At 33.1% G+C, this 25,929-nt stretch overlaps 1 protein-coding gene across 1 annotated transcript in view; it reads right to left on the reverse strand.

Annotated features, from left to right (window-relative positions):
* Nucleotides 1-25,929, reverse strand: part of LOC111052168 — a 389,458-nt gene that overhangs the window by 243,668 nt on the left and 119,861 nt on the right. The window contains exons 4-5 of the mRNA XM_039436353.1: nucleotides 16,182-16,286; nucleotides 15,462-15,578 (exon numbers count right to left, since the gene is read on the reverse strand). Coding sequence (XP_039292287.1) covers nucleotides 15,462-15,578; nucleotides 16,182-16,286 — 222 coding nt within the window. The remainder of the gene's footprint in view (nucleotides 1-15,461; nucleotides 15,579-16,181; nucleotides 16,287-25,929) is intronic.

Here is a 25,929-nt window from a genome sequence, read left to right on the forward strand (position 1 = left end):
AAATAAATAAATAAATAAATAAATAAATAAATAAATAAATAAATAAATAAATAAATAAATAAATAAATAAATAAATAAATAAATAAATAAATAAATAAATAAATAAATAAATAAATAAATAAATAAATAAATAAATAAATAAATAAATAAATAAATAAATAAATAAATAAATAAATAAATAAATAAATAAATAAATAAATAAATAAATAAATAAATAAATAAATAAATAAATAAATAAATAAATAAATAAATAAATAAATAAATAAATAAATAAATAAATAAATAAATAAATAAATAAATAAATAAATAAATAAATAAATAAATAAATAAATAAATAAATAAATAAATAAATAAATAAATAAATAAATAAATAAATAAATAAATAAATAAATAAATAAATAAATAAATAAATAAATAAATAAATAAATAAATAAATAAATAAATAAATAAATAAATAAATAAATAAATAAATAAATAAATAAATAAATAAATAAATAAATAAATAAATAAATAAATAAATAAATAAATAAATAAATAAATAAATAAATAAATAAATAAATAAATAAATAAATAAATAAATAAATAAATAAATAAATAAATAAATAAATAAATAAATAAATAAATAAATAAATAAATAAATAAATAAATAAATAAATAAATAAATAAATAAATAAATAAATAAATAAATAAATAAATAAATAAATAAATAAATAAATAAATAAATAAATAAATAAATAAATAAATAAATAAATAAATAAATAAATAAATAAATAAATAAATAAATAAATAAATAAATAAATAAATAAATAAATGATACTTATACTATAGAGATGAGGAATATAAAATAAATTGCACACCATGAAAATTTTACACATATATTGTACAAATAATGCAAAGATCAGTCGAGGCAAAAAATATATATAGAGCGATAAAAAATATAATATAAAAATAGAACAATATTTGAAATCAATAAAAATATCACAGGCTAACTTTATATTCTAGATTTATGGCACGAATCATTACCATGTGCCTTTATCTTGAAATCATATGCAATCTTTGGCATGTAGCTGTGACATGTACTTGCTAATACTTGTCGGCTTGGATAATTCAATCATAAATATGTGCTCTAAGATCAGCTTGATAAATTAGCCACTAATAATCCAAATATATCTATATATTAAAATCTCTAGTATTTAGTAGATTTATTTGTATCGAATATATATTTTTATCTCAGGGTGCAAGATTCGGCACCTGACGGAATAGGTAGAGCCATTCATCTAGTGAATTAGAACTATGATAAATTATCGCAAATTGTATTGCAAAAAATTAAATATTGTATGCATACGTTTGATAGCCTAGATTTCGTACTTCTTTGATTAAACAGAAATTTCTAAAATATTGATCTATATATTTTTCTTTCAATTAAATACCTTTAATACTAATTTTTACTTGCGCAAGTATTACTCTTATTAATTTCTTAATTTATAATAACCCTTTCGGCGAGCTAGCTTTGATCATCAGATTATTTCGAAGCACTAGGGCGCCCATCACTAAATTCAAATTTAAATCACTCACGTGTCGAAAATCTTCTTGTAAGCCGCCGATGTCGATCCAACTCCATGCGGTCCGGGAATATGGTAGCCGGAATCGTCTCCTCCAGGGGTTATAAATTTAATAAAAATGAAAAATGACTTCTGCTTCACAATAGCATCACGAAGTCTTTTAAGAAATTTAATAATTTACTTTAACTTTAATTTTTACAAAATTATTAATAAGGTACTTCGCTCTAAAATATTTGGGGTCCTCTTATGGTGGCATCTGGCTGGCGAGTCTGGTTCTTCCTTCTCAAGTTTTACAGATCCTCTTTCCGACTTTCAAATTAGCATAAAATTTAAATATCTCAATCCTCCGCCATTAAATTCAAATAGATCTTACAAAAAATGCCAAGATATTGCTTAGATTATATGATTAATAATTTCTTTGCATTCGAGCCATATTGATAACATAGATTACACAAATTTTTACACGAAATCTACTACAATTATATAAATATATATAAATATTTTTGAATCGGCCTACAGTTGCCGCCTATTAACTGCCGTTTTACTATTGGTGCATGCAAATTTTATTAGGTATTCATGCGCCTGGTAACTCTTATTTCCTGAATACATTAAATTATTTTTATTTGGTTTTATATTTATGCTCTTTGCATGCTAGTTAATATTATATATATTAATATTAATTCCATGCTAACTAATAATTAGCCACGTGGACGGGTGTTTTCTCACATTGCACACCGTCTGATTGCAATAAAGCTCTGCCAAGGGGTTTTGGTCAGATTCTACGTTCTTCGGTTTGATCGATCTCTAGGTCACCGATCTGTGAATACATCTATCTAACCTCAATCTTCAAATATTTTATAAATAATATATTTATGAGTAGTAAACTTTCTTCAAATCCTTTTTAAGTTCTTGTACCATTTAGCCAGAACAAGCTGATGCTATCTTATCTTGATTATTATCTGCTTGGCGATATTAGCCAATTACTTTATTTTTAGACCTATTATTATTTCTGTTAGGGCTTTTTATCTACCCAAATTTGATACCTTTACACACGCCCCTGGGTTTGAATTCAAAATATTTGAGAATCACAATGTTTTTAATGAAAACCCACCCTTCAAATACACTGATATACACTATACTTTATTTATAAATTATACTCTCCTACTTCTATCACATTTCGCAGTCATATTTGCTGCATCTCCTTTATACCTTTATCAAAAACAATAACAAATTCTCCTCCTCAACACACATAAAAATATCATAAATATAAACTTCTAAACGCACTCCTCCTGACACCATTTACAACACAGTAATTTTTGAATTCGCCGCTTGCAGGGCTGCCAACTTAACTACACACATTTCATAATTCTCATAAATGATTCCTTTTAGACAATAATTTCGATTCATAAACTTCTGGGCTTATATCTTATAGTATTTCTTAGGTCTTAATATAAATAATTTTCTATACATCAGGTACAATACTTTCTTTTGCTAATGGCTCTTTGGTTTTGGTAATTGGTATTCACTTTAAATCTTTTCAGGTAACAAACGTGGCATAATTAAAAGTAATAAATATAAAAACATATAAATAAATATCGACATTAATAAATATAATAAATAACAATAATAAATAACTCTTTGGGTACAGTAATTCTTTTTATAAACATATGTTCAACAGATATTACATTCATTTGATTTGGGCGGCTTTGGTCAGCTGTTCGCTGTTCTACAATTCATAGTGTTTCATGTTACATCAGAATTTGCTATCGACTTTCATAACTAACCTAACTGCTCGATTTTTTCTCTTAAAAAGGTAATTAACAAATTTTAATTTTATTATCCCCGCTTGTGTCCTTTTTTATCTGATGTATATAATTTAATTACATATTTAAAAATTGTTCTTTTCCTTATTACAGGCTTCTAACGGCTGGAAGGAGTTAAAACATTGGATTGTTGCCACGAGGTCCTATACCAATTTTAAATTTATTAAGGAAGGTTAGTAATTGGCTTGATAGTGTTGTTTTCCTTTGACTTCTTATCATATTTATTTCAAATTCTGTGATATGGCTTAATATTGGCTACATTTTCCCACCAAACAATGTGCGTGTTCTCACTCTCTTGTAACTGAACTGTGTTATGCTGCGATATGGCTACTATAGTGAATGGCCCTGAATAAATTAAAAAGAATTTGCGAGTTACTTTTTCTAAAGCATTTGATAACCTGTGGCTCTTTACTAAAACTTCATCTCCAATGTTATATGAAAATATTTTATAGGCTCGGTCGTGGAATCTCTTTCTGCTATCTGCCTTCTGCTCTAGCTTTAACCTTACCAGATGATGGATATTGGGGTTTGTTAACTTACTCACTTCTGATCTTGGAAAATCAATTAATTTTTCGATAAATGTATTATTCCTTTTACCGAATATGATCTCGTAAGGCGTACGACCGGTGCTTTCATTTAGGCTATTATTATAGCATTCTTCTAAAAATGGTATATACCTAACCCATTGTTGGTGTTTTTCATTACAGTACGTCCGCATAAAACGAGAGATTTCTGCCATACGTCGCTCCACTGGGTTAGCGCTGGGGCTGTAAAGAGATGTCCTCGACCATTTAATATTAGCCAGGTGAAGTATTTCTTTCCACTGCTTGCTACAAAAATAGGTTGCGTTGTCTGATAGTACTCGTTTGGGCTTTCCTACTTCACTTGTCCATCTTTCCGTTATGCATCGGGCCAAAACTTCTCCGGTCAATTTGCCTATGGGAAATAGCATGGTATATTTTGAAAAAACACATGTAAGAACGAATATGTATTTTTTTCCGTATTGCGCCATGGGCAATGGACCATATATATCCGCTGATATCAATTCCAATGGTGCGCTGGGGAGAATGGGATTCATTTCACCTCTGATATGGTATCGCGGGTATTTGGCTTTCTGGCATATATCGCAAGCTTTCACTATTTTGGCCACTTTTTTATGCATGCTTTTAAAATAACAGCTTTCTTTTAGTAGGTGGAGGGTCTTCGTAGTTCCAAAATGTCCAATGCGTTCGTGAGCTTCTTTTATCAAATCTGTTTCCATATTAGCGGGGATAATTAGGCGCCAGTCGTAAGTATTTTTAGCCGGTCGGTGGAACATAAATCCTTTGTAGCGGGTATACTGTCGCAGGTAGTCGGGCGGTTCGGCAGCTCCTTCTTCCATCAGTTCACGGATCCGGGACAGTCTTGGGTCTTCATATTGGGCGATACGGATTCTTTCAGGTGTTAACATGGCGGTATGAATTCGTGGTTGGATATTGGGAGGATACGGTATGCTTTCTCCACTTTTTACGGCAAAACATCTTAGATTGGTATCTTGACAATATGTAGCGTCTATTTCTCTGGATAGAAAGTCGGCTCTTGACGGTGCTCGGTCCTTCGTTGTTAGGCTTAATACCTCCATACACTCCATAGCATTTTCCATTCCGTGGATACCCCACTCCCTCGGCACGCCTTCCATGTAGTGAGCGAAATGTACCTCAGCGATTCCTTCAGTACGTTTCTTCAGATCAAGGGGTACTATGACTTCGTATGCTTCGGTTTCGGTAAATGCATGAAATTTCGAGGTTTGGAAATTTAAACAGGCCTGGAAGTGTTGTAGGAAATCTGTACCTATTATTATGTGCGGACCGGAAACAGGTAATACAAGAAATGTATATGCGAATCGTTGTTGTTGAAGATTTATTTCCAGTAAACATTGAGTAGTTATATGTATTCGCCGTCCTGGACTGATACCTGATACATATACGTTGGTTAACGGTAGAGTAGCTAATTTTGTTTTTTCTTTCAGACGTTGGAATAAGTCTGTTTGTATGAGGCTACACTGTGAACCACTATCTACTAATGCTTGAACCTTCATTCCATATATTTCTATATCGATATACGCTTGCATTTGTATATCCGGTAGCCTGCTTTCTTTTTCCGTTTCTTCTAACAAAGTCTCCGGTAGATCATTTCTGAATGTGGTGTATGATGTTGAGATGTCTTGTTTTTCTTGGTTTGTTTCACTTGAGTTTGTGCTTGCTGTATCGGGGGTATCATATAGTCATGGTTTATTAGCTGTAGTTTTCTGTATGTCTGGTGGCGGGTCGTTGGGTGTTGGGTTCCGGGTTTTTTGTTGATTCAAACCTATTGCATGTGCTAGTGTATAGTTTGTACTTACTTGTTGAGGTGGTGGTTTATAATTTCTGTTGTAACTGTTTTGTGTATTATTATTATGTGAGTTTAATCGATCACGGCCATCATAGTGATTCCTACGATTGCTCTGCTGGGCATAGTGGTTGGTTGTACGATTTTGAAATTTTTCATTATTCCAATTACCATTTTGCCTGTGCTCATAGCGGCGTTCAAATTGGGGAGCAGATCGGTAGCGATCATATGATACCGGTTCATAATTTTGGCTGTTATGCGGATTAAATTTTGAATTATGCTGATTTGATGCGTATCTCTGGTCTGAGCGGTGGGTTGATATTGCCATTGCAGACTGTATGCCATATAAATGATTAATTAGCTGCTTGCAATCAGTAATGGGTTGTGTGGCGAGTGCCATTCTAACTTGATACGGTAGCTTCTTTAAAATAATGCTTGCTAACGCCGATTCATTAATGGGCTCGCTCAATTGAGAATTTTTAAACTGTAGGGCAGTGACGAAAGTGGTACATGCACCGTCTAATTTAGGGTTGAAATCGCATGATATGATGTCCGCTAGCACGTCCAACTGTTTACTTCTGCTCCAATACTGTTCCAGGAAGACAGCGACAAACTCATCCAATGATGTAAACTCATGGGCTCTACTCCGAAAAAACATCAGGGGTTCGCCAATCAATAAATTAGTCAAACGGAGACGCCAAAAATTCCAAGAGGTAGGTGCAAGAGTTTGTACTAATTTTATCTGATCAATGAATGGTTGAGGTTGCAAATGGCGATCAGTGTTATCAAATTTTCCTAGTCCTTGTAATATACTATGTACGTTGAGGTTGTCTGTTTGAATTCCTTGAGGTTGTTGTTGAATATGATTTTCCAATGCTATTATTTTTTCCTGTGTTATCTGCCATTGACTATCATGTGTAATTTTATTTGCGTTTATTTCTTGATTTAGTTGAGTCAGAGTGGATTTCTGAATTAGTAGAGTTCCATTTAAAGCTTTACAGGTTTCAGTGTTTTGATTGATGCTACCTTGCAGTTGGTTCATTTTTGTGGACATATTAATCTGTTTGTTTTGTATTTCTTTAATATTGTTAATATTTTTGTCAACTGTAGTTGTTAAGTTTTGATTGGCAACGGTAATTTGTTTGTGGATTTCTTGGTGGCAATCGGCCTTAATGTTATTTGTTATATCCTGAATAGGTGTAGTGATTTGTGTATTTAAGTTGTCTATCCTTTCATTGAGTTCACATGTAACCGTATCTAACCTTTCCGATAATCCTGCCGTAACTTTATCTTGACTTTCTTTTTGTAGGGTTATCATTGCTTTTAACTCTTCCCTATGACTCTCTACTTTAGTTTCAATATTATCCAACCGTTGTTCTACTGATTTTATAGCGCCTGTGGTCTCTTTCATACCCTGTTCCACTGTCTGTTTATTTTCCTCTTTTACTGTAGCAATCTCCTTTTTAATTTCCTGCATCATACTATCCATTGTTTTTTGTAACATAATGTTGAAAGTGCTACTCGTTTGTTCCATTATTACCTTTTGAAGCGGATCTAGTTCTGTGGTTGAAAACATACTCTGTTTGCCCAGGTGTGACTCGGCCTCCGGCGATGCGGGTTCTGCAGACTGCTCCTCGCCCCCTTCAAAATTGATCTCTACTATCCGTTGATTCAATGGTGTGTCAGCGGCGTCGATTCGAGTGGAGGATAGAGGTTGCAGACCTGGTGGATCGAAAATTATCGACCCGACGCTTCCTGGTTCCCTTTCTCGTGGCGTATTGGCATCTACCGTGGTGGGGTTTGATGTGCTCGGAGTCGACAAAGTGGGATCTGTGCAACCGCCGTACATATATGAAACTTCAGAGTTTGCGGGAGTGTGATTCATTATGTCAAATATGATAAATGCTAATTAAACAGTGATAAAAATGATAAGCGAAAATGCTTAAAAAAGAGACACAACCGGGACTTACAGTGAACAGTGATGTGTAATGTGTTTGGATACTCTTACAACCAGGTATTTATACTTAAGTTTTTTACAATGCTCTAGCGCCCTCAATGTTTTGTTGATTTATTCTTGGCTAGTTTACAGGCTGCGACTTATTTTCCAACCGGCTTAAACACCTAATATATTTTTGACTAGAAAGTAATAGCAGTTTAGGCTTATAAAATATAATCTCTCTCTATAAACATGTAATTTTTCACAGTACTAATAGTATAAAATTTTCTTTAAAACATATAATTACTCTCTATTTAAAGCTCTTGTTTCCCCAAAAAGTAATACAAATATTCCTTCGCCAGTTTTCCTCACAACTCGTATAAGTTATCTATAATTTTCACTATGGTTATTGACCTAATTTCAAGTAATTATTCAATGAGCTTGGCTCTCATCATCAGTCCCACGTTGGCACGACATGTATTTATGTCACGTTATTCTTTATATAAAATAACGATTAGCCTCCTGCTTGGCATCAGTCGGTAAAGCATGAGATTTAATATAATAGGGCGTGGTTTTCTAATAGTATTCAGTCTTAAAAAATCTTGATAGGCCTAGATATGGGCTTCTCCAATAACTCTTGTAATTCAATAATAATAAATATATATATATAAATGATACTTATACTATAGAGATGAGGAATATAAAATGAATTGCACACCATGAAAATTTTACACATATATTGTACAAATAATGCAAAGATCAGTCGAGGCAAAAAATATATATAGAGCGATAAAAAATATAATATAAAAATAGAACAATATTTGAAATCAATAAAAATATCACAGGCTAACTTTATATTCTAGATTTATGGCACGAATCATTACCATGTGCCTTTATCTTGAAATCATATGCAATCTTTGGCATGTAGCTGTGACATGTACTTGCTAATACTTGTCGGCTTGGATAATTCAATCATAAATATGTGCTCTAAGATCAGCTTGATAAATTAGCCACTAATAATCCAAATATATCTATATATTAAAATCTCTAGTATTTAGTAGATTTATTTGTATCGAATATATATTTTTATCTCAGGGTGCAAGATTCGGCACCTGACGGAATAGGTAGAGCCATTCATCTAGTGAATTAGAACTATGATAAATTATCGCAAATTGTATTGCAAAAAATTAAATATTGTATGCATACGTTTGATAGCCTAGATTTCGTACTTCTTTGATTAAATAGAAATTTCTAAAATATTGATCTATATATTTTTCTTTCAATTAAATACCTTTGATACTAATTTTTACTTGCGCAAGTATTACTCTTATTAATTTCTCAATTTATAATAACCCTTTCGGCGAGCTAGCTTTGATCATCAGATTATTTCGAAGCACTAGGGCGCCCATCACTAAATTCAAATTTAAATCACTCACGTGTCGAAAATCTTCTTGTAAGCCGTCGATGTCGATCCAACTCCATGCGGTCCGGGAATATGGTAGCCGGAATCGTCTCCTCCAGGGGTTTATAAATTTAATAAAAATGAAAAAATGACTTCTGCTTCACAATAGCATCACGAAGTCTTTTAAGAAATTTAATAATTTACTTTAACTTTAATTTTTACAAAATTATTAATAAGGTACTTCGCTCTAAAATATTTGGGGTCCTCTTATGGTGGCATCTGGCTGGCGAGTCTGGTTCTTCCTTCTCAAGTTTTACAGATCCTCTTTCCGACTTTCAAATTAGCATAAAATTTAAATATCTCAATCCTCCGCCATTAAATTCAAATAGATCTTACAAAAAATGCCAAGATATTGCTTAGATTATATGATTAATAATTTCTTTGCATTCGAGCCATATTGATAACATAGATTACACAAATTTTTACACGAAATCTACTACAATTATATAAATATATATAAATATTTTTGAATCGGCCTACAGTTGCCGCCTATTAACTGCCGTTTTACTATTGGTGCATGCAAATTTTATTAGGTATTCATGCGCCTGGTAACTCTTATTTCCTGAATACATTAAAATATTTTTATTTGGTTTTATATTTATGCTCTTTGCATGCTAGTTAATATTATATATATTAATATTAATTCCATGCTACCTAATAATTAGCCACGTGGACGGGTGTTTTCTCACATTGCACACCGTCTGATTGCAATAAAGCTCTGCCAAGGGGTTTTGGTCAGATTCTACGTTCTTCGGTTTGATCGATCTCTAGGTCACCGATCTGTGAATACATCTATCTAACCTCAATCTTCAAATATTTTATAAATAATATATTTATGAGTAGTAAACTTTCTTCAAATCCTTTTTTAAGTTCTTGTACCATTTAGCCAGAACAAGCTGATGCTATCTTATCTTGATTATTATCTGCTTGGCGATATTAGCCAATTACTTTATTTTTAGACCTATTATTATTTCTGTTAGGGCTTTTTATCTACCCAAATTTGATACCTTTACAATATCTTTTAACAATTAAAATCAAAATAATTTATAGTTATTTAATGTGTACAAACCCTATTCCCGATGGAGCCTAAAACTGATCTCATAACCGTAATAATAGATTGATAAATACTGAACACTTTGAAGGAGACGTAGTAGAAAATTAGTAGTTATAGTAGTTTCTGTTTGAATATGTGTAGAGAATCTAAAATTACATCTCATACTGTATATTGCTATATACCAGCATGGAGTGACTAGAAATTTGGAAATCGTGCTCCAATATACAGCAAGTCATATAACATTACTTGAAATATCAGTTACAGTGTATCTTCCTCAATTTGAGACCACACTTTAATCCGACAATGGATTGTTCTATGTTCTATCATATCTTTGATCAAATCCTTTTTTTTTGACCGCTCTTCAACTGATCATGATTACAGACAGTACATATGTCATTAGGTCGACACTTCATAGAGCGAGATTCACTTCAAAATGTCAGCAATGATTGAATTCGATGTATTAATGTTACTTGAAGCAGACGCTGACATTTAATGTGAATCTCACTATGAAAGGTTCTAAATGGGCATGACTGTAATTGAACATCGAATGCTTCCAAGCAAGGTTTCAAGGATCGAGTGGGCTCGAAGTGACATAATAAAGCTACTGAAACGTATGTCATAATTTGGAACTACTATATAGAGGCGTCTTGAAGGTGACTTTGTATTTTGTAAGAAGCTCCATTGCGCTTGACGCTTAAGAATGTGGTAGTATGAGCTCAAATACTGCATGGAGTTTACTGTCAATTACATTTTTTAATGAATGAAATAGTACTCCTAGTAGTTTCTTACACAGTTGTAACATTTTCTTGTATAGTTTCTGATTATTGAAATACTATAAATAAGACCAATATAAAACTAGTTACTATAAAATAGATGAAACTATTTTCTATTCATTTATTTCATGTGATACGCACACTGAAAGCTTACAGAGTCCATCATGAGTCTTTTTGACTTTGAGAGACTTAAATCCCAATTTAACTGAGGTTAACATGTCTTATTGACGATATATTTGGATACTGAAGTATTATATATATATATATATATAATATATATATATATATATATATATATATATATATATATATATAATATATATATATATATGGAGTGGTGCACGATAATGTTGAGTCTTGAGGGTTGGAAGATTTTGAATGAAGCATCAACTATTCTCTTAAATTTGAAATTGAATATGGGATGTGAATCTGAATCTGATGATAAACTGTTGTAGTGAAATTTTGAATGAGCACCAATGAGTTTTCTTGGGTGGTCTTTAAATTTGAAGCTTCCGGATTATATGTTTAAATGGGCTCTGGAATGTTTATAGTGGCTGAAAGTATAAGTATAGTACACTCTTGGCTATAGATAATCTATCACGCAAAGCGGTATGCGAGCTAAGACAATTAGATGAAAGAGGGTTCTGCGTGACCAGAAAGAAAATACCACAGAGGAATATTGGAAGAATGAAGAAGGAGGTGGATTGAAAGAGGAATGATAATTTCCTATGGCAGTGCAGCCAGATAATGATGGATAGAAATGAATCAAACATAAATGATCGGGTTGGAAAATCATCAACTTCAGTATCATCCCGATTGAATTTAATGTTTGCATTTCTTCTCATCAATTGGTCATAGTTCAACCACCGATCAATCACATCGATGTTTCCCCCTATTTGACGTTGTAGCAGAAAAATGAACTGAGTACGAGTGATAATGTTGATTGCAGCCATGGCTATAAGTGGTAGATGAAAAGAAAGAAGTTTATTCATATGTTCACTTTCTTAACTGTTTCTAATGATATTTTTTCTTGTGTTGTGTAGGGCAATTTTGCATCTGGTTACCAAATATTCTTCCATCCATTCATTCAAACAAAGAGTGAAAATAGTTGAAAATACATGATAGATTTGTAGAAGAGTGGTCATTGAAGAGAGGAAAGGAAGGAAGAAATAGGTAAAAACTTCAAGAGCTCAGTAAATTCCAAATGGGTATGAATAAAAACAGTAATGAGTATAGTCGCTAATACTGTTGTACTTGATAAATAATGTGGGAAGGGAAGTAGAATGTGCCTACACAAGAGATAATGCAATGAATATAGTGGAGGAATGGATTCAGTGAGACAAAACAACTCCAAATGCATGTGAAGATTGTGAAGACGGTATTTCTGCTGTGAGAATGTGAACTCGAGGGACCTCAGTGAGGGATGAAGATCAGTGCATGGGTAGCGTTGGTCACGAAGTAGCCTAATACCTATTACTGTTCCCGATAATATCCTTTTTCACATTTTGACCTTAACTTGGACGTTAATCTTAGTCCACGGCTCCTCCCCAGTCAACACCGCTACATCTGATACTTCCCCTTATTGTAAGCAAACTGTGCTATTCTTTCGCTCAATTTTGCTCTTCCTCCTCTTCTTCTTCTTCTTCTCATAAATCCATAATTTCCTTCATCTCAATCTATTGTTGAAATTCTTACTCATCCTTATTCTCCTCTCACTATCTCCCACTACATCAACATTTTACTCAACATTCCTAATAATAATTAAGCTTTTCTGAGAAGTACAATGTTCTAGAACATTTTATTTCCAATTACTAAAACTTCTCATAAAAATTTATTTCAGTCTCAGAATGGCAGAAATAATATAAAACTGATAATTTCCCTAATACTACTAGAAGTGAGTTGGATGAAATCCATGTTTTTCTCAAAAACAAAAAGTGCGGATTGTCCCTATTTCGATATAATTGTTCTAATTACAGATTAGCAGACTTCCTTGTTGGTTAATGTGTGATTGATGTATGTTATGTAAATTCTGTCTTAGATAAAATCTGAGAATTAAGGGATGTTATTACTCCTTATCCATATTCTAGAGATTGAGCAGAGCAGCACTAAGATACCTGGAGCTAGAAATATTTCATTACATAATACAGTACCGTACTTGAAATCTCCAGGATGTATGATAATCAGGCTTTCAAGTTCAACACGATTGTTTATGATGGTATTATTAAAATGATAATGTATTGTACTGTACAAATAATATTATTTGTACATAGAACAAGTGCTGTTGCTAGTCTTGGCCTTGTAATGTTTTCTGCTTTTGCGACAATGAACTCAGTTGTAAGACATCTGAATAACATTGACTTTATTACTAAGAGAGTGGACAATAATACCGGAGTTGTAGAAAAAGATTAGAGCTACGAAGACAAGTACCCACTCCAAACTGAATTGCTACCCGACATGAAAACAAACAACTCCTGTACCACTCATTTCTTTCTCTTCTTCTTCTCCTTCTTGTTGATCTTTCTTTTCTTCAAGTTTCTCGTATCTCGTATCATAGACTGGAAATGCCACAACCATCTCTACCGCACAAGTGACCATTAACATTTTACAACCCAATAACCCACGTCAGAAAAGCTACTTTGAAAAAACCTGTGAACCATAAAACAATTACTGTGTGGCCATGCTTATTTTTGGGGACCTAGCGTGGGATAAACCGGAACCCCCTTATTAGTTTTCGGGTATTAATGAATTCCGCGTTCAAATCTAACAGTTAGGAGTTTATTCAAGAGTCGTAACACTGAACTTGAACGTTGGTGATGGAATTTGATAATTGGCAACTATCCTCATTGATGAGAAGATATGATGAGAAGTATCTTCCTCTTAGAAAACTCCCTCATTCGTTTTCATTTGAACAGCATAATTATGATGAAATGTGAAATTTTGGATGTTTTTGAGTGAAGTTAAATAATTATTAAAGAATGTTTTAATAATTGAAATTCCCATGAAAATTACCAATAGAGTTGTGAAATTGAAGCAAACTTTTTATACAGAGATATTGTATTGAATGTGTACTTAATTGTATTGAATGTGCAATTTCTCCATTCTTGTCATTTGATCGAATTCTATCAACTTGAAGGAAAATAAAATAAATTAAAACCTGAACATGAAAATTGAATAAGACAATTGACAAATACTGAAGTTGAAAAATTGAAAAAAATTTACACTCCTCTAGCAATGATTAAACAATATTGTCGTTACGTAATAGATTCGTAATTTTGCTGCAGTTTCTAAAGCGAAATTGATTGTGGAGAAAGGAAATAGGAAATACTAGGGACATATTTTCATAACAGTGGATAATCGCAGCATAAGAAAAATCATCGTTGGGAGAAACTTGGATAACTAGTCTAGTTATCATAGTAGTGGGAGTGAATAAATAAATAAAATTAACTTTTACTACAACTCTTACGATGAAGTGAGTATCTTCACGTCTTAGCGTGATAGTATAATAAGCTTACACATATGCTCGAGTGATTGGAATAGTGCTTATATCAGAGTACTGAACTTGAAATCTTGAAAAGATTTATTTGAAGCTTAAGACCTCCAATCTGTGTACTTTGAACATAAAATAGAAAGATTAGTTCGAGTCTTTCTTTATTGAGATCTGAGAATAGATAAGTAGGAGATGTATTTTACCTTCCAGTTAAATATGAAGCATGTAGGCGTGAGCTTAGTATTTTTTCTATTTGCTACATTACGGTTGTTATGTTTGGGTAATGTGATTTATCCAAACTAGTTGTGAGTTCGGAATCAATAATAAGTTTTACTGAAGTGAAGAACGGAAAGGATGGGGCGAGAATCACACAGTACTCGTTGGGATGAATTGAAAATGATAAAACGCTTTACAAGCAAGGGATTGGCTTCGGTCAACAATGAAGTGTTGAAAGAGTGAGGAAGAGGTGAATCAGAAGAATATAAAAGAAGAAAGGAGTGGATGAAAGAAATATAGCTTCAGGGAAGAAAGATAACAAACATCCAGAAGCATGAATAAACTTGGAGTTGAATCTCTAGTACTTATTATCATGAATAGTTGCTCAAGACTGTATCGTAATTTATACTAATCTGATGTACGGCATGAGGATAACTTTCCCCTACAATATTAGTAAACTGGACATTGAAATATTATAGTCTATGTACAATGTCAAATTACACGATTACACCGATTTTGGGGAAATAATGAATTTGTTTACAATACACTATTTCAAAATCAACTGTATTGCAAGAGAATAAAGGATGAAACGAGCTGCTGGGAGAAACAATGAGAAATGTTAAGAAAGAAACGAGGAAGAAGTCGGAAAATTGAGACGAATTGCAAATAATAGCCAAGATTATTTGGAAGTTTATCAATGACAAATCAAAATCTAATAAACATCAATCTTGAAATGATAAGTTGTTACAAAATTATTATTGAAATATTGTGTTTGTCTTACCTTGGCAGTGAAATCCGTCTCCCGAGTAGCCGGGAAAACAAGTGCAGTGGAATCCTCCGAGGGAATTCGTACAGTGGGCGAAAACGTCGCATGGTCGATATTTACATTCGTTTTCGTCTGCAAAAGCAAGATTGTTGGTTCAGAACTTATCTTCATTTTTAATGCCTATACAGTATACATTGATTGGGTGATCTATGTGATTCATTATTAAAATCGTTTAAAAAACTGAATATGCTATACAGTATAATTATTATTAAAACTCGAAACGGATTGTTTATTATCATTGTTATTGTAAACCTGAATCAAGTGGTTATTGTATGATGATGCACACGAATAATATTCTCGAACTTGATTTGCAATGAATTGAGGTAAGTAATGAATACTCAATAATGTTCACCACACTATGAATGAGCTCATATTTTGTAAGAATTATTCTATTGAATGTTACATTAATTTGGAAACTAATAGAATGAATGTTTAAAAATAAAATGAATGTGAAATGTTCATGAATTGCAAATAGAATAATCAAGAGCTCACATTGTTTCAAAAGAATAGATTATTATCCATGAAAATTAGAATCATTTTGCAAGATGTAGAAAATCATGAATACCGTATCAAACTTGCAAAACTAGCTTGGTAATTCGATACTTGAGAATTGTCTACATTTGATGGTTCAATTTTTCGAATAGTAACTTAGTTGAGTTAAAAATTCAATGTGACCTGGTACTTCGCAGGAGCATCCACCAAAGCCGTCATTACAATGGCACTGGTGATCAAGGCAGGCACCATTTTGACATTTTGTGCCGTCTTCAATCCCACAGTCCGCTGAAAAATAAAAGAAAATGACAATGAGCGACAATGTTAAGGAAACATTGACTATTAAGGGAAAATCCACTTTAAAAGGAATCAATGGTGAATTTATGTTCATAAATTAATTCGGTATCTAAATTTACCATATTCAATCATCAAGAGTAACTGTGAGCCCTGTAGAGGTTCATTGATGTTCAGTAAAATAGCTCTCATCAAAATTACTTGCAACATTCGAATGCAATGTATTCAAGTAATAATGGATGTGGTCATCCACCTTCATCAAGTTTATGAAAAGTGACCAAGTTTTATTTATGCACATCAAGGAATCTTCAAAATGTAAACTACCCTCTTAAGAGTGGATTAATCGGATCGTTGGAATAACAACAGTAACCGATCATTGACCCTGAATTAATTCAGCCCCATCCATGAAAGTTCTGCTCCATATGCAAGAAGATTCGTTACAGAAAGAAAAGCCTATTAGTAAGACCACATCCACATTCACGAGCAAACATGCCTGATAACTATCGATGGATGCAAATTACAAGCACGCAGTTACAAGAAGAATTACAAGTAACAAGTAACTGTAACTGAGAAACCGGTTGCCGTTTAGCTCCAATTAAATGGTTTTTTGAGCTGACTACATGAGCAGAGAGGGTTTTGATTCAAATTTAATACGATATTAGAATTTTATACTTGAATAGCAAAATGGTCATCATTTGAATAGATTTTCGGAATGATTCTACAAGGAGTGTAACGCTTGTTATAATATTATATTGAATATAATATTGAAAGACAATGGGGAAGCATACTTATATGAATGGAATGGAGAGGGGCCATTTACATTCATATCAAGGTAAAATACCGAAAATCTTAGGCAGAGATTAACATTACTCTACGGTCAACGAATCGTTTATTTTCATATATTGATCTAATTATAATACAGAATGATGAAATTCCAACTTCGGAAACAAATAGAGGTCCACTGAGCAAGAGGTCCAGAGAAAAAACTTCAGTGGGTCGATATGTTTTATCTCAAAAATACAATAATACGGGAATCGTATCTAGAAAATTAACTTGAGAAAGTGTATTTGTTCGTTTTAAATTAAAAATAACCAGTGAATCACTACTGATCTTTTTGAACACTCTTCTAAATATTTGAACTGATAATAATTATCCGAATATGATGGGAAATTCCAAATAAATGTAATTTTACATTTCAAATGCTGAGAGCCAAGCCAAAGCAAATTCAAACATTCTATTCTATTCAATCATAATCGATTATCATTTGTTCAGATAAAGATGACATTATTTGGATCCATAGTACGGTATCCATTATAGCTCACTCATTTTCATTAGAAAGTATTCCAAGAGTTTTTGTTAGTAAACTTTCATGTAAAATCAGGATAGCGGGAAATCGCTCAATAATATGCAGTCAAGGAGAGCCTGTCATGATAATATTTTCATAAATGGAGAAAAATTCTCACTCTTGTCTAATACAACTTTCACCTCTCAGACTCAAACGACGCATTACATCCTTCAATTAGCCTGAGAAGTTTGATTACTCTATAGTATTACATCCAATTAAAATAGTTGTTAATGTAAAGTAACCTTTTCTATAACGATGTAAAGCTTACAAATAATTAAGCTTAAGGCATTTACTTTCATTGTTAGAGGACTTCGTTCTTACGATTTTGTACCTGCACAAAAAATTAACGCTTATGTAAGTGAAGAAAAATTTCCTGTATCGTAAATGTGTAAAATTTAATAATTCAAGCTACCACAGGAGGCAAAAGCGTGTCCGGGATTTGGCTTTAGACAAATCGAATATCAAGCTTCCTAGTGGTCATAACATAATCATCTCAAGCGACAGAAAATCACGGGAATATCTACATAATTCACACTTGAAATAGCGTGATATGTAATGGAATAACAATTATATATTTGGTTCAGTGTATATTATTTTTGGTGATAAGTTTATGCAGAAGTTGAATCTTGAATCTGCAATAGTTACATCTTTGTTTTGGAAACTAATCTATTGAAAAATGTTATCTACAGACTATGTTCATTCGAAATTCAATATTATTTGACGAAGTCATTATTATAGTCTATATTAAAGTGAATTTGTAGTATTATATAGTCTATATTTTGTATTATATTTTCAACTTCCTACTGTCTCTCACTGACTAAACTGATGTTCTGGAGATCATAAGAATTTTTTTATACTTTACTCATCCTTCGTTGGAAACAAGTTACCAATATTTTTGAACTTGTCAAAGCAGTTGTCAATAGTAAATTGCAAGCAGTTACAGAAAGCAATGTTCGAAGATTGACAATACAGTTTTATGTGACAAGCTGGAAAAACTCAAGAATTATATTATTCTTGAGTATTATCTTCTATTGTCGGGCCAGAATCGTCCTTTCTATTTCATCCCGACGTTTTTCTGTATTTTCCTTCCATTCTTCTGCAATTGCTGGTGGTAATTCTGTAGCAGCTTCCAAGAAAAGATCAGTCGTCTATGCATTGTCGCGCTTAATTTAACGCGCGGTATCTCGTCGTATTCTCTTGTTGTTCCTCCTTTTTCGACTTATCGTACGTGTCTATCTTTCCTCTCGTTTTATGATAATTTCCGCACCATCTTCTTCCTTCCTTCCGCTGTTTTTCAGCTCACTAGGCACGAACGCGGAGGAGCAATAGAAGCGAATAAAATAAGCGACCAAAGGTGATGCCACTCCTCCAATACGTGAGAACTGAACTGCACAAATTCACGCTAGGATAAACTCAAATTGCAGCTTCCCAAAGATAAGATCTAGCGGGAGCGCAATAGCTTGCCGATTACATAGTTCATGCTTAATTCTAGAGTTTATAGACACTTTAGCGGTTATTGCAATATTCATGTCACTAATACGTTGATTAAGAGCCTTGATCTATAACATAAATTTCAAATCAATGTATGTGTCAAAAAACCTAGTAGCAATAAGTTAAGTCAAAAAAGCAAATAACGATGAAATTACTAGCATTAGTAAAGCTATAACTATTATAAACTAATAAGCTATTATTATTACAGCTAACTACTATTATAATAAGCTCTTACTAATATTATAAAGCTATGATTGCCATTTTACTAGCATTAATAATAAAGAAACATAAAAGACGTTCTTGAAACTGAGCTTTTTTGTTAATGTTTAGTTTGATGTGGGAGAATGAACTTTCTGTTCAAATCTAACAAATCTATCAAATTCCATTCCGACGGAGTTGAAATAGATGTAGCTAGCTCCCTACCCAATAAATATAATGGATAATAACCATGAATTTGTGTTCAAATAATGGTATTCAGGCTAAATTATATAGTAATTGAATATCTTTAGTAGTAATCTGTACAGTAGAAATTGGAGACCTAGGAGTCATTATATGAAATTTGACCATCAAATCGTCAAATCTATTCTTAGGACTAAACATCAAGTTTTAAGTCTAATTTTAATTGGACTTCCATCATTTAGAGGCTTCATCCCTACTAAAAAAATCAACTATTATTCTCCACTCAATACACGTTATTTTTGATATCCATACTCAACAATGATTGGAAGAGATTGTGAAGAGAATTTATCTACTTGATGAAAAAATCACAAAATACTGGTAGCGTGATGATGAGATTAGCAGCAATATGTTAAAACCTCTGCTATTTCCTTGAAAAGGGAATAACCAATAGGGAAACCGATTGATAGTAGAATGTAAATATAGGCTTCAGGCAATACTTGACAACTCTCTGCAACATCACAGCAGTCTAATTCACCCCTGCAAATGACTTTTGATCTCTCAGTTGTAACAGTTTCAGCTTGATATTTTAATAGTAGATGAGATCTCCATCAGAGCATCAAGCAATTTTATTGACAATTACGGGATTTATTGCAGTACATAACAGTGAACCAGTAATAACAATCACCATCAACTGGATTACCGCTGCATTGCTATTTCGCGAATAACAGATGTTACCGTAAAATTCTGTAACATTCTCAGGATAATAACTGGTTACTATCACACGGTCATATTTGATACGGAGGAGAGAATGAAACATGAAAAGGACAAGATGCAAGATAATAAAAGGGAAGTGAGAAGAGAAGAACAAGGTGATAAGCTGGAATAGGAGAAGGAAGGATTAAGAAGAAGAAGCAAGAAGAAGTAGAAGAATTACTGCTTGAGAGGAAGAATATAGGATGCGGATATAGGAGTACAGAGGAGGAGGAAGGAGAAATAGAAGATGATGACACGGAAAAGATAGAATGGAGGAAAGAGAGTGGAATTACTGATGGTGTGAGAGAAGAAGAACAACAATGAAAAGCCAAAAGAGATTACGAACAAGAATGAGAAAACATGGAGAGATGGCTGGCATGCTGGAATGGAAAAAGTGGAAACGAGAGGAGAAAAATTTACATGGATGGGAAAGAAAAGTCGGTGGAACTGAAGAATAAAGAAAATGAAAAGTAGGTGGAGAAAAACGAACAGAATGAATAAGAGAATAGAGGAAAAGATATGATATATTGATAATGGGAAAAAAGAAAAGGAAAAGGCGGCAGAGAAGACAGAGGCTGATAAGAATGAAAAGAAGAAGGTTAAAACGAAGAAGAACGAGAAGAAGAAGAAAAAGAAGAAGAAGAAGAAGAAGAAAAAGAAGAAGAAGAAGAAGAAGAAGAAGAAGAAGTAGAAGAGGAAGAAAAAGAAGTAAAAGGAACACAAGGGATGACGAAGATGAGGATTGGAAAGAATGCACTTGGAAAACGATTGAGAGGAAGGAGGAATAGGATAAGAAGTGAGGCGAAAGGTAGGAAGAAACTGAAGAAAGGATGAGGTGGATATGTGGAAGGAGAGGGGAGAGGTAGAGTCTACTGAGACGGAACAGCAATCACTGCACAGTGCTCCGTTTTATGTTAGAACGATAACATTGTAACAGCTCTCATCAGAAATTAAATTAGAAATGGTGACTTAGAATGTGGGGAAGCGACAAAGTACAGATCTTAGCACACCGCAAGCAACCTGTTTCCAATTTGTTGAATGATTTAACAAATAACTGTACCAAATTACTCTTTCTAGTCTCTACTACCCAAGAGATTCGTTGTGGTGACCGTTTGTTATCCTGATCACGAAATTGTCGACCGGCTGACTGCTGTATAATTTGGTGGTGACTGCCATTCAAAATTAGTTACAAAGAGACAACTGTCCGGTCCTGGTTGGTGGAAAAATGTTGGGAATCGCACCAAATTACACAGCAACTTAACAATGGATTCAAATTGAGTTACAACCACTGTGACAGATGTAGTGTTGAACTATCGGCATGATAAATTTGTGAAAATAGGTTATCTGTATTATTAGTCGAGGCACTGGTCTTGAAAAAATTCAAACATGTGATCTAATGAATTCGGAATTTGAGATTCTAGCAAGACCACAGCTTGACTGTAAGGCTCAACTCAACACTTACGCGACTCAGGTCGAGAAGTGACTCGACTCTAGTCTAGAGCATGTGTTTCCAAATGGTGACATTCAGACCAGTCGACTCTAGTCTCCGCGACGTCACCCATTTGAAAACACCTGTTTCTCGACTAGAGTCGAGTCTCTTCTCTACCTGAATCGCGTAAGCGTGAGTTGAGCCTTAAATGTAATTATTGTTTTTCCTGGGTGTTGTCCACGTAAGCTTTCCTTTTTTGTGTTAATGAAGAGGTGAGATTGAATGTGCAAAGAACCATACGGTATACGCGTGGTGGTATTTATTAGAATAATCTTCTGGCCGATATTCTTCTGTTACAAAACTTATTACCTACTTTTTCAGTAATAATCTATCAAAAGTTGGTACATTCTTATCTGCCTGAATTATAATAGTCTTCTATTTTATACCTGAATATTATATTCTTTGTATAATGAAAATGAAAATATCCATCACTACACTTTCGACAATGCTGCAAGTATGGTGGTGATGAAGTTGTGATGCTGACCATTTTTCTCTATACAAGAACAATCGACTGGCATATACTTGCATGACCCCAATGTGCAATCTTATAATATTTGATGTGGCTATAAAACTATGAAACATGGCTTGAAAATGAATATATGATAAGGTTTCATTGAATCTGTACTTATCCACGTATAACAGTGAAAGCACTATCTGGAGATCGTCAGGAATAAACAACTCAATCATAAATGTCTCCAAACGAATATTTACTACTCACAGATGATGTATTTTCTAATTGTTATCTACCTAGCATGGAAAACTATGACAGAATAATTGAAATGAATTTTTGTTTAATCAGATAATGTAGGTTGTAAAACTTCAAGAAAATGGAAATCACTCATTGTTGAATCTGCTAACCTAGCACCAAGACTACAAACAGTATATATTATGAGACATTGGCTGACTAGCCAGAAATTTTATAACAACATGTGATATTGCAAATGTCAGACTCTCTCCTCCTTGAATTATTATCAAGAAAATCCATAGAAGTAAAAGCCTACTGGATAAAATATGACTTGGAAATTCATAAAACAGCAGCTACTTTCTATTATTCTATGATTAGACCAAGAAACAAGTTGTCCAATTCATGAAGTAATTTATTGAAGCCCCACATCAACAACATTCATCTTATCAATTGAAGAGACACCATTGTTGTTTACCACAATGGGGTATTGTCTAGTGATAGGAGGTTACTTTTACCGTTGGCTTCTCTAACAAGATGTAAGGGCTTGCCAGTGTAGTTCAGCAGCACAAAGGTGAAAATTTATGAGATAGACCGACCATAAAAGATATTCTCTTGAGCTAGGCGATATGAGAGGATGATAAGCGCATCCTATGCACTTCCTGAACTGCATGGTTGCGCCCAGTGCACCGTAACGTGTGGATAACAAGTTGAACTTGGATGCATCTAGATGCATTTCGATAAATGCATCATGAGTGTTTAAAACGGTTTCAAACGAAGGTTGAAACAGCTCAATGCACTTCAATCAGTGTAGGTCGAATTGTTCTGTTCTATTTTTTATCAACAAGGTATCATTATTATTACTATCACTCCCCCTCCAAATTCACTTGGAATGACCTTCACTTATTAGTGCACTTCACTTCCGTAACAGGAACAGTAATTTAATGGCAGTTGCAGTAACAGGAAAGCATTTGGAATTGGACATGAATGACCTTGAGAGCTGATGCAACTGTAATACCTGAGTGTCCTATAATGTGCGTGGAATTTGGATTATTGCAATAAGTGCATCAACGATGATTCGTGAATCAACATAGATTTGAATAGTTTGTTGGAATTTGTTTTGATCCGTTATACATGAGAAGTTAATCCAAATCAGGGCTGAGAGTGATATGGGGTTTTCAACTCTGACCTCTTTCGGTGGATGGGAGAGTAGTATATTAGCGAGTAGTATATTGACAAGTAGTATATTTCATTAATATCAATAATACAGAGTCATTCTTCAGTGTATCGTACAATTCATTGATGACCAATTCAGTTTTTATGCTGAATGGAAGATTGGAGTGGAAGATTGCAATTCATAGTACACAAGCATTGGTTAGAGCCGATCACATCAAGAATTGATTTCTCTCATGATCATTACCTCACGAAGATTTTATTATTAAGAGGCTATTTGTGTCAATGATTCGCATTTGAATCGATATAAGAATATAACAAAGAATACATGGCTAGGAGGAAATGAGGGAAGAATGGAATTGTATTGATGAGGGCATTCACGTCAATTTATAACTCCTGCTGAGATAAACTGCCATCACGTTATATTGAATTAGCTCCTCAGACTCAATTGCAGCAATCAGAGGCTATAAAAGCATCTCATCAGGTCTCCTCAAATGTAAATCAACATCAAAAGTGAGTAGTACTTTGGCTGGGTGTTAATTTCGACGTCAACTAGCATTTCCAAGGATATCAAAATGTTAAGAAATGAATTACTGGCGAAACCGATTCATACCACGATTGCAGTAGGTAATAATTTACTCGGTACATCTGAAGTGAAACTGAACGCAAGTAATATGCAGAGGAAGTTGCATTCAGGATAAGAAACAGGTTGAACGGGTTATTTTAGCTGAGAGGGTGATATGAAAGTGGAGGAATTGACATTGTAACGTGTTTTAGCCGCCTGGGGGTGATCAACCTACAAAAAAGCTACAAAGGCCGCTTTATTAACTTGGAATGAGAACTAATTACGTTAACTGGAACTAACTTCAAGTTTTCAGCTAGTCTAGTGCTTATCTCGAGTTTGAACTCAATTCTAGCAAGTTTCAACAGAAAATACAATGCAACGCGAAAATTATATTGGGGGATATTGAGTTTTCAATTCTCTATTCCTAAAGAAATTACGTGATATCACTATCTCATATCAACTTTGAATTTTCTTGATAAATAGTTGTTCATTTTTTTACTGTAGTTCAGACTGAAAATAGGCAAAAGCTTTGAAATTTCTTATTCATTATCTGTTGATTTGATAAAATAATGCTGATAATAGTACTCCACTTGATATATTATGATGGAATGAATAAATAATACTATACTAATATGTAAACAATAATTTTGTGTAGGAAATATTCATAATCTCATAATCTATCGATCTACTTTACTGCTCCTGAGTTCTATTCTTAAATAATCTTGACTTATTTTTTCCTATCTACCTGAAGTAGAACAACAAATCATGCATTAAATATTCATAATCTGTCATTGATAGCTATAAGTTGTTATTCAATATGACGGTTCAAAATTCATCGGTTCATTTAAATATCAAGGCCAACTTGTCCAAATTTTAGCAACAAGTTTTTTCGACCTATGCTAAAAGTGTAACAGAATGCTACCCTCTTATCAAATTTTACAGAAGGTTGGATGTCCTAATTTATTGTGTGGACTGATCGCATTGTCCAGTACAGGATATATTATATTCATTGAAGGCTGAGCGACCTACTAAAAGTCCATGACATTTGAGAAATGCCTCTTCTGTTTTATGGAAACGGACGTGTCATTATGTATGACATCATACTTCGTAGGTTATCTGATCTTTAATGATTTCCTACATTTGAATCTTATCGAAAGTGGTGGAAAATCGCTTTTGTCGATCAATTATAATAGACTAAAATATTAAAAGTACATTAGTGCTGTAATCTGTAATCACAAGATTGAGATTTTTCAGGTACTTTTCTATTGATTTTTCTTTTATTCTGTATTCACATGTAATTACATTACGTTCTCATCTTATCACAGTGATTGAGCTCAAAAGCTTTTGGAAAATTGGAAGGGGCCAATACAGGACTCACAGGACTTCTGCCTCTTCTTCTCTACTTTGGCCATTTTTCTGAATAATACAATCACCACAATAAATTATTTATGTAACACCAAAATAAATATGCGATTTCCTTTACAAAATTAAGAAATTCCAAGAGTTGATTCGAAATGACGAAATATAGCTGTGTGAGCTATGTTATCCGTTTAATATAGTAGTCAACCTACATCATTTGATTTTTTAAATATTGCAAGGTTATCAGCATTATTTTATTCCAAACATGTCATGTTACTCTTGTATTCTATCATACTCTTGTATTTTCTTGAAAGTGTGTTTCATTGATATCACAGTATTGAGAAATTTATTCCCAGAACAAAAAATATATTTTTCAGTTCT

Source organism: Nilaparvata lugens, chromosome 10, assembly GCF_014356525.2.
Source record: "Nilaparvata lugens isolate BPH chromosome 10, ASM1435652v1, whole genome shotgun sequence".
Lineage (NCBI taxonomy): Eukaryota > Metazoa > Arthropoda > Insecta > Hemiptera > Delphacidae > Nilaparvata > Nilaparvata lugens.